This window comes from Armigeres subalbatus, chromosome 1 (assembly GCF_024139115.2).
Source record: "Armigeres subalbatus isolate Guangzhou_Male chromosome 1, GZ_Asu_2, whole genome shotgun sequence".
Classification (NCBI taxonomy): domain Eukaryota; kingdom Metazoa; phylum Arthropoda; class Insecta; order Diptera; family Culicidae; genus Armigeres; species Armigeres subalbatus.
The window spans coordinates 206,453,196-206,463,459 of NC_085139.1; the positions used below are offsets into that span (position 1 = coordinate 206,453,196).

Genomic DNA, 10,264 nt, shown 5'->3' on the forward strand with positions numbered 1-10,264 from the left:
AAAAAACATAAGGAGGTATTTCCGAAGCAATTCTTGAAGAAATTTCCGAAGGAATTGCTTAAAAAAGGTGTCGATAAACAATTTCAGAAGAAATTCTTTATAGAATTTCCAGATGAATTCCTTTTTCAAAGGAATTCCTGAAACATTTTTTTCGTATATATTCCATAAGGAGTTTCCTAAAGAAATTCGTAAAAGATGTTCTAAAGAAATTCGTAATGGAAATGATAATTAAGATAATTAATGTGCTAACTTACCTTGAAATTCCTAAACTGCAATAAATTGCCTGCACAAATGCCAGATCCTATAAGATTGGGGGTGCTTTGGGCATGTATTCAAACAAAAGCTTACGTGCCTCATCAAACATAATTTGCGGATCACCTACAGGTTGAGATGCCCAACTGAATGCCAAATCCAAGGCCTGGCTTAGACGGATTCCAAAGATCAGTTAAATATTTTATGAGTTATTCTACTTGATAGATGAAATCCACTAGATAAAGTCGCATGCAAACTCATAAACTAATCAACCAACATATTTATTGATCCAGACAATGTATTTCACCACACTGACATAGAGACACCATCTCGTAAGGTAGATTTGAAAATGAATTGAACTATTGCCGTCGTTGTAGGCGTTCTTCAGTACATCTAGGTATGCGAAATATGTGCCTGTACCTGTTTTGGGGGATATGCTACAAAGCAAGACCATGCTGAGGGTGGCTGGGTTCGATTCTGGTGCCGGTCTAGGCAATTTTCGGATTGAAATTGTCTCGACTTCCTGGGCATAAAAGTATCATCGTGTTAGCCTCATGATATACGAATGCAAAATGGTAACCTGGCTTAGAAACCTCTCAGTTAATAACTGTGGATGTGCTTAATGAACACTAAGCTGCGAGGCGGCTCTGTCCCAGTGTAGGGATGTTATGCCAATAAGAAGAAAGAAGAAGCCCGTATCTCGGGTGGAACGCTTGTTAACAAAAACCGAACCATTCGTGGGCTTCTAATTTACCCCTCAGTCACTAATTTACTAACATTTCCAAGACCGATACTTTGTAACATCTCGGGAGGAAATGCTGTTCTAGAGGATGGGTACAACGAGCCGTTTCCGCTACTCATCCGGAAAGGTTTCCTTAGACCAAGTTTGGTTGATCAACACCAGAACCGTATTTTGGCGGAGGTAGAGAGGTTTATGATTATAGGAAGACCAATCCTATCGGGACCGGATGTCTTTCCGTTACTAATTTAGAGGGCGAAGGACAGCTCTGAAGCGGAAAACGCATATTTAAAATTGGCGTTTTGTGAATCCGGAGGGACTGGATAGATCCAGAGTGACGAAGATCTGCTGGTAATGGTCCGCTCAGCTGGGCCGTTGATGGAAACTAAATGAATTACCATTAATTTCATTATACATTATTAATTACTCTATAGAAAAAATCAGATCGACTTTTAGATGATTGAAGCCTTGATGTTCGAAGATATCAAAAATGTATGGTTTTGAGTAATTTTCCAGTTCCAGTATACCTTTGTAGCCTCATTCAGACAAATACAGATATTTTACTGAGGTTACACAGACAGCTGGCATCCCTGATATGATGAATGATCATTAGGTAAGCATATGCGGTATTTCGAAAAATTTCGTTTCAGGTGGTTCGAAACGAAATTCCGCGGAATTTCGCGGAATTTCAGCATGGCGAAATCGCATTTCTTGATTTCGTTTCGTTTCGTAAAATTAGAAAAATTTCGCTAGAAAAAACTAGCTTCTAACGAAATTTAACGGAATTCCGCGGAATTTCGAAACAAATTTAAACTTAAACCATTCTTCATATTATCAAAAATTTTGGCAGCGCCGCTGAACAAACTCGTTAAGTTGTTTTCAAAATTTTAGGTTATACATTTTTTTCTAATAACCCTATTCTTAGTCGGCAAATAAGTATGTAGTTTTCTTCTATGAAACGTCTTTAGTGTTTCCAAGTTTCAAATTTATATTTTGTGATATTTTTTACTATTTGTACAATATGAATGCGGAATCTATCGTGTTGCTGCTGGTCATGGGACGGCAGCTGGTCCGAGAGAACGCGAAGTGAAAAAAATCTACATCGCGTAGCAAAAATTTGTTATCGATCTTGTAGATGCTGATCACGCCAGTTAGTGTGAGAGAACGCGAAGTGATAAAACTAATGTCTGCATCGCAGAGCACAGAATTATTTAGTGCGGAATCGATCGTATTGTAGAAGCTTATTAAACGAAGCATATTGAATTGTGTTGGATTGATTTCTAACACAGTTTTCGTCTTCTTGTTTTCAAAATAACTTCGTTTACAATAAGGGGTCATACACTTATTACGTAAGCAATTTTTCTGGGTTTTTCGACCACCCCTCCCCCCATGTAAGATTTTTTTTCATATAAATGCATTTTTATTTATATGGAGCGTAAAATATTGACCGACCCCCCCCTCCTCCCATAAGTGCTTACGCAATATGTGTACGGCCCCTAAATATTTAGTCGCTAACCAAGGGGCTTCACATGAATTATCTTCTCTACTAACCAACGATTCTTTTCCCGTAGCGCTCACGGAGATGCAGAGCATTTCTCGGTCTTTTATAATAGCGGTTCTCAACCTGGGGTACATGTACCACTGGGGGTACTTTCGCCGGGCCCAGGAGGTACCTCGGACGAAATGCTTAATGGCGGATGAATCACAGTTTTAATCCAAACTTATTGATAAAGTTTTGTATTTTTTTATTTCTAAACTTTGTCTTGTACATAATAGGGTAAAGGATGTATTTTGGATCACCCTTCTTCTTCTTCTTATTGGCATTACATCCCCACACTGAGACAGAGCCGCCACGCAGCTTAGTGTTCATTAAGCACTTCCACAGTTATTAACTGCGAGGTTTCTAAGCCAGGTTACCATTTTTGCATTCGTATATCATGAGGCTAACACGATGATACTTTTATGCCCAGGGAAGTCGAGACAATTTTCAATCTGAAAATTGCCTAGACCGGCACCGGAAATCGAACCCAGCCATCCTCAGCATGGTCTTGCTTTGTAGCCGCGCGTCTTACCGCACGGCTAAGGAGGGATCACCCTTACGGGGCTCTTATTTTGGACCACCAAGAGGAATTTGTTCTCAGTGTTTCAAAATATGAGGCGCCGAACTGATGGTCCAAAATACCTCCCTTACCCTATGCATGGCGATCAGTGAATCACGGCATTTTGAATATTGTCCTCCACAACCAGTACAATGGATGAAAAGATGTGGGACAAAAGATCAAAAGGGCAAAACCTCGACTGAACAAATTTAAAAATCTTTTATCCAATCTTCCGGGTCAAAACATAATGTTGAATAATATGTTAAGAATATGATTTTTAACTAAAATCTAGAGTCTACAGATTCGAAAGCCTCCATTTGAAAGACATGAAGACTTTTTCCCGAAAAGCTCAGTTGCTTTGTTGCAAGAGAATTGGAAGCATCCTTCTACGCTTCTCGGAAGCCTCCTTCCAAGCAGCTCGGAAGCCTCCTTTCAAGTGACCCGGAAGCATCATTTCAAGAGGTTCGAAAACTTTCTTTTAAGAGGCCCGGAAGCCAAGCTGTTTTTCTAGAAATTTCCTTTTTTCTGCTTCTTTTAAAAGCCTCGGATCTTTTCAAGGGGCTCGGAAGGGATTTTTGAACAGGCTCGACAGCCTCATTTTAAAAGGCTCGGAAGCCTACTCTAAAGAGGGTTGAAATCCTCCTTTCTAGAGGCCCGGAAATCTTTTTTCAAGCTTTCTTCTTTAAACTTTTTTTCTTCTTTTCTCCTTTTTTAAAAGGCTCGGAAAGCTCTTTTCAAGAGCCTCGAAGCCCTCTCGAAAGGCTCGGAAGCCTCCTTTCAAAAGGCTCGGAAGCCTCCTTTCAAAAGGCTCGGAAGCCTCCTTTCAAGAGGCTCGGAAGCCTCCTTTAAATAAGTTTATGGAGTTATCCATTTTAAATATACTTTAAGAGCTACGATTATTTTCATTTACAGCAAAAAAATTATAGTGGGTACCTCAATTAATGCACAAGTTCGAAGGGGTACCTAACAAGAAAAAGATTGAGAACCACTGTTTTATAACAATGAATGTTAAACTAAACTAATTTTCCTCTCCTAACCCTAAATTGACTGTAAGCATCGTTATTGGTCATGAATTGGAAACTCCGAAGCAAGTATACTGTTACGGAGATTTTCGACGACGAATTTGGGGACACTGGATCCACTCGCACGGACACTGTCGCGGTACCGAGAAACGATCTTGAATACGACGGACCGACTTACTGGAAGACCACAAAATCTGGTTTTTCGGATTGTGGTAGAAACTCGATTAGAGAACGCGCACTTTAGTGGATGATAGCTTCTATTGAACTGATATGTGGGTTTTTGTTTCTTGTTGTTTGTACCTTGTGGGTTTTGGGATTATTCGAGTGGAGTTTAGTGTCTGTATGTGTGTGTTTAATTACAAGTTTCAAGGTAAGTAAGAAGGTAGGTAATATATATAATATAATTCAATTTTAATTTGTATAAATTCATTTCATGTTTCTAGGTTCATAACATGCCGGCCACCGTTGAAACCGTCCGTTTCAACCGACTACTGGGTCGCCAGGTGGCGATAATGCTGGTCCATCCTTCTCTTCGTTGTCGGAATCGATTGGGAGCACCGCAATCTCCGTGACTGCCCGCTTGTATTCCCCAGCACCCGTTTTAACCACCACAACGCGGACTCGGCCGTCTGACCCGGCTATGGTTTCTACGATGCGTCCAAGAGGCCATTGTAGTGAGGGTAGTTGTCGAGTTTCAAAAGCACCAGTTGACCCTTTCGAACGTCCGCAGATGGGCGTCTCCACTTGCTACGCTGATGTAGCTGGCTTTACATAGTCCTGAGACCAGCAGCGCCACAGATCTTGAATTGAGCGTTGCATGTCCTGCAAACGGGTGAGGCGATTAGGGACAGATGAAGCAGGTCTGGCTCGGGGATTGAGACTAGAGGCTCCCCAATCAAAAAGTGTCCTGGTGTCAGAGCTGTTAGGTCATCTGGAGAATCAGAAAGAGGGACGAGAGGGCGAGAGTTCAGGACAGATTCGATCTGGGCTACGACCGTGAGGAGTTGATCCATTGAGAAAGCCTGTTGTCCCATGATACGGCGGAAGTGGTACTTAAAAGATTTCACTCCGGCCTCCCAGATGCCACCAAAATGTGGCGAACGTGCCGGGATGAATCGGAACGTGATGCCATTTCCACAGTACTCGCCCCATTCCGCGGACTTGAACTGCTGCTGGAATTCCTTCCGCAGCTTCCGTAACTCGCGATCCGCCCCGACGAATGCGGTTGCGTTATCGCAATGTATCTCGAGAACCCGACCGCGACAGGCGATAAAGCGTTTGACGGCGTTGATACACGCGGCGGTCGACAGATCAGCAACGATCTCGGCCTTTACCACCAAGCAGACGAATAACACGACGTACACTTTAACCGACGAACCTCTCCCAATCTGTGGACGAACGAAAAACGGCCCACAATAATCCATCCCAGCATACGTAGAGGCTCGAGCTGGCTTGAGACAGACGAATGGTATAGGTACCATGATCTGGTTTGCTACAGTAGGATTGCACCGAAAGCAAGTGACACATTTGCGTACAACCTTACGAGCCCAGTCTCTACCCCGGAGTTGCCACCAATGGCGAGTAACTGAGAAGGTCAACCATGGAGAGTCTGAAGATGAATGGACCGCACAATCAGCCAGCTAAACTTGTGATAAGCTGTGAGCATGGCGGGTATATGCTGTGTGTGGATGGCGGGTATCGAATGGCGGATCCAAGTTTTACAGTCGCCCGTCAATACGAAGAAGTCAAAATTTGTCCATGAAAATGTTGAGATTCTTGTGTGGTGACTTCGATGCAATTCTGCCAGTAGTTTCCGTGAAATTACGGGTGTACTGTTGAACCTCCATTGGAAATTCTTGTTGCTGAGCCAGGCGAACCAGTGATTTTAACGCGCCTTAGGCGCCAGAGCAGTGAGTACACGCTGATTTCTCGGTAATTTGCAGTTGTTCCTAAATCGGAAACAGTAAGCGACGAATCTTGTTAGCTTTGCTAATTCTGAGAATTCATTGAAAACATAGTTGCGTTCTCTTCGACCGAATTTAGGGACACCAAAGGGCGCTTCTCTTCTTGTAATTCCGACTTGGTCGGCATCGAAACCGAAACACTTTGGCCACAATTCGACGGGGAGGTGAGGTACGCTGGACCATGCCACCACAACTTGTCGTGCAGGATCTGACTGGCAAGCATTCCTCGGAGATGCGGTCGGCAGGGTTCAGGTCGGTCGGCACGTGCATCCATTGCGATCCTTTCGATAGGCGCTGAACCTTTGCGATGCGGTTTGAGACAAATACTTTCCATGTATTCGATCTAGATTTGATCCAGTGTAGTGCGACAGTTGAGTCGGTTCAAAACATCACTGGCACTGTGAAGTTGAGGTTGCTTATGAGGCTGTAGACGACTAGACTCCCGGGGGGAACTGCACAAAGTTCCAAGCTTGGAATAGATAACCCTCGAAGAGGTGCTACTTGATATTTTGATGTGAGTAAATGCGAGTGTAGTTGACCTAACTCATCTGGTGACACCATGTAAATGCAGCAACTGTATCCCTTTGCGAGGCATCGCAGAAAACAATGGATCGTGCATTTTCGTTCAGTGTTCCAAAGAACCCTTCTGGGAACTTGCAGAGCTTGAGTTGCCTTATGTCAGTTCGGTATTTCTTCCACTAAGTTGCTGACTCTTCCGCAATCTCAGAATCCCACGGCAAGTTAGCTGCCCAGAGGTGTTGTATAAACATTTTGCGTTCATGAGCATTGGTCTGAGGATTCCCAGTGGATCAACGAGTTGAGACATCTCGGACACTACTATTCGTTTGGTTACGACATTTCATTCAGGAAGTGCTGGGACTTTGAACTTGAACTCGTCCTTTTGGGGGAACCACAGCAGACCCAGTGTTTTGATTAATTGCGAACGGTCGAACTCTAATTCTGCAAATGTTTCCCACAACTCTTGGGGAGCTTTGCTGAGAACCGTTTTGTAATTTGCAGCCCGCTTTCGCAAAACAAACGCTACAGACTTCATGATCTCCATCAGCTGCTCACATGTTTCGACCATAGTGTCGTGATTGTCGTGTCCTGAGATGACGTCGTCCACGTAGGTGCCTTTCAGAATGACTGGAACAGCTAGTGGGAAACGATGACCTTCGTCGATGGCTAGTTGATTCAGCACGCGAGCAGCGTGGAACGGTGAGCTTGCCAAACCGTACGTAACGGTTTTCAGTTGATACGATCGAATATTATCGGATGGATTGTCCCGCCAGAGGATCTGCTGGTATTTCCGGTCATCTGGGTGGATCCATATTTGCCGGAACATTTTCTCCGCATCAGCGGTGATGGCGAAACGTGGTAGACGGAAGTTTACGACGGTAGAAAAGAGGGCTGGTTGCACTGTGGGTCCGATATACAGTGCATCGTTCAACGATATCGAGGCAGGCCCTCGGCAGGATCCGTCGAACACCACACGTGTTTTGGTAGTTGTACTCTCTGGGCGCTGGATGGCATGGTGGGGAAGAAAAAACTGTGGGCTACGCGACGCGACGGATACCTCTTCCATGTGACCCAAGCTCTCGTATTCACTCATGAACTGCATGTAGCTATGACGAAGATCTTGATCGCTAGCAAACCTTTTTTCCATTTGTTGGAATCTCCGCAGGGCAGCAGTATGCGAATCTCCAAGCATTGATAGCTTTTCTTCCTTGAGCGGCAGACGGACAATATAGCGGCCCGTATCATCACGGGCGACGGTGGCTTGGAAATGCTCTTCGCAATGTTGTTCATCTGGATTGAGTGCTTTACCTTCGTCAAAGTTTTCAATTTTCCAGAACTGCTGGAGTTGGGAATCGAGTGTTTCGTCAGCACAAATGCGGCAAATGTGTTTGACGTCCACCGGTTTCAGGCGTTGGCTGTTCTAGTGTCACATAGACTATGTATCCCAGCACTGTCTTCTGCAGCGTTGGATATCCAGCAGCAAGCGAGATTTTGTCATGTTCGAGCAGTTCATAGAACAGTGATGCTCCGATGATAATGTCCACACTTTGACTGATGTTGAACTGTGGATCAGCGAGAGGGAGATTCCGGGGGATTCTCCAGCGAGAGACGTCTATGTGGTGACTAGGCAGTGAAACGGTAAGCTTCGGTAGTACCAGGCAGTCCAATTGAGCAGTGAATGTTTCGAAACGAGAAGAAATGGCTAACGATACAGAGTAGCGAACGTTGACTACGGATTGTCCGATTCCACTAACTGGTGAGTTTAACCTTGTCCGCTTCAGTCTTAGCTTTTGGCACAAAGCTTCAGAGATAAAGCTTGGCTGTGAGCCGCTGTTTAACAGAGCTCTGGCGAGAATGTATTTGTTATCAACGTCTTTCACTTTAATCACTGCGGTTGACAGAATAACTGTTGACTGCCGAGCTTGGGTGATCACTTCTGCACTTTGACAGGCAGTGGATGGAGGGTTTACAACGAAATCAACCGACGACACTGAATGATTTGGGAGAGAACTACCGCGCGACGACTGCGAGAGAACCGATGGTGTGACAGGTGGTAAGACTACCGCGGGCTCTTCTGACGGCGAGCCTTCGACACGATTCGGAATGAAGTGCGACATTTGACACGATTGCGAACTATTTGCTTCAACGGGTTTGTTCAGCACCGGTGGCTTTGTTGTTGTTACTGGTTGTGAACCAGTGGCCGATGAGAGGGGAGGCAGATGTAATAACGAATGATGTTTCTTCGCACAGCTTTTACAGGACCCGCTGGAACAGTTCTTCGCTTGATGTGTTCCTTTCAAACAATTGATGCACAGTCCATGCTTCTTCACGACTTCAAACCGTTGTTGGGGGGAGAGCGTTCGAAATTGTTCACACTGGAACAGGAAGTGTGCTTGCTTACAGCTGACACACCTGGGCCCATTGTCAGAGGCGATGTGGGAAGTGATTGCCCGTGATTTGGGGTGCTTATTCTCGGATTGGACGTTTGCCGATTGGGAGAGCTTAAGAGTTTGTGCGATTCGCGATCTTCTGTGGATAAATTCGAGGAGTTCTTGATACTTCGGATAATCGTCGTCTTCAGAAACGTGTGTTTCCCACTCACGAAGTGTAATGTGATCAAGGCATTGGCTCAACCGTTCGACCAGGAATGAATTCCAGTGGTTCTCAGCACCGTCGAGTTTATCCAACAGTTGCACATGGCGATCGAACTCGTCAGCAAGTTCTGCAAGGCCCTGTGCAGACTCCTTTTTTAACGCAGGAATTGTGAGTATGGCAGACAGGTGCCGTTTTACCAACAATTTCGGGTTTTCGTATCGTTCCTTCAACAAATTCCACGCAATGAGATAGTTATTGGCAGAAATCTCTAGCGAAGAAATTATACGAGCTGCATCGCCATGGAGTACAGCTCGTAAATAATGCATTTTCTGCACCGCAGTTAGCTGCACGCTCGAGTGTATAAGCGAGACGAACAGATCGCGAAACGGAATCCAATCTTCGAGATTACCCGTGAACTCTTTTAATTTAATTTCGGGCAAACGAACGCTTGACGAAATAGGAACGGAGGAATTCAATGGTTGGGCAGGAGGAAGCGGCGGAGGTACGGGTGGTTGTACAGGAAGTTTACCCTGTAACGACGCTTTGAGCTCGTAATAAAGGGTTTGGAACTCTTCTCTTTCTTGGAGGAAATCCTGTTCTGCTTCCTCCAAGATCTCAATTTCTTCTTGAGTTTCCTCGAATTCACGCCATAGCGCATCAAGACGTTGAATGCGAATGGGCACTTGACCACTATTAGCAGGGTCGAACGTGTCGTTAAACGATTTAATTAGGTTTGCGGAGCCCAAAATATTCGTTCGTCGACGATATAAAATTTTCAATTTTGTCATTTTACTACTCGTCTTCTTCTTGGGTGTCATGCTGGACCTTCACCAATTAGCCTAATCACGTACCTGATATTTCCGCTACCTGCCACAACCTTACTCTCACCTCCCTCTACGGTGTTTATCGCTTAGGGTTGACGACGACGACGACGAAATAAATCTGCTACTCTGTTTTTCTTCCGATAAAGTGCTTGGATTTTGGGTACGATTTTTACGCCTTCTGTACCGCTGTGCACTGTTCGCCGCCGGGTTGCTACTCACGACGACACTATTCTTCACATCCACTGTAGGT

General features: G+C 44.7%; 2 protein-coding genes across 2 annotated transcripts; both read right to left on the reverse strand.

Annotated features, from left to right (window-relative positions):
- Positions 1-4,879: 4,879 nt before the first annotated feature.
- Positions 4,880-5,536, reverse strand: LOC134206940 (uncharacterized). The gene has a single exon (XM_062682684.1). It carries the CDS (start codon positions 5,534-5,536, stop codon positions 4,880-4,882), a length of 657 nt encoding a protein of 218 aa, XP_062538668.1.
- A 1,399-nt stretch (positions 5,537-6,935) lies between these two features.
- On the reverse strand, positions 6,936-10,008 carry LOC134206941 (uncharacterized). The gene is made up of 2 exons (XM_062682685.1): positions 8,026-10,008; positions 6,936-7,934 (listed from the first exon to the last, which is right to left on the reverse strand). The coding sequence occupies exons 1-2, from the start codon at positions 10,006-10,008 to the stop codon at positions 6,936-6,938; spliced, it is 2,982 nt and encodes a 993-aa protein (XP_062538669.1).
- Positions 10,009-10,264: the final 256 nt, after the last annotated feature.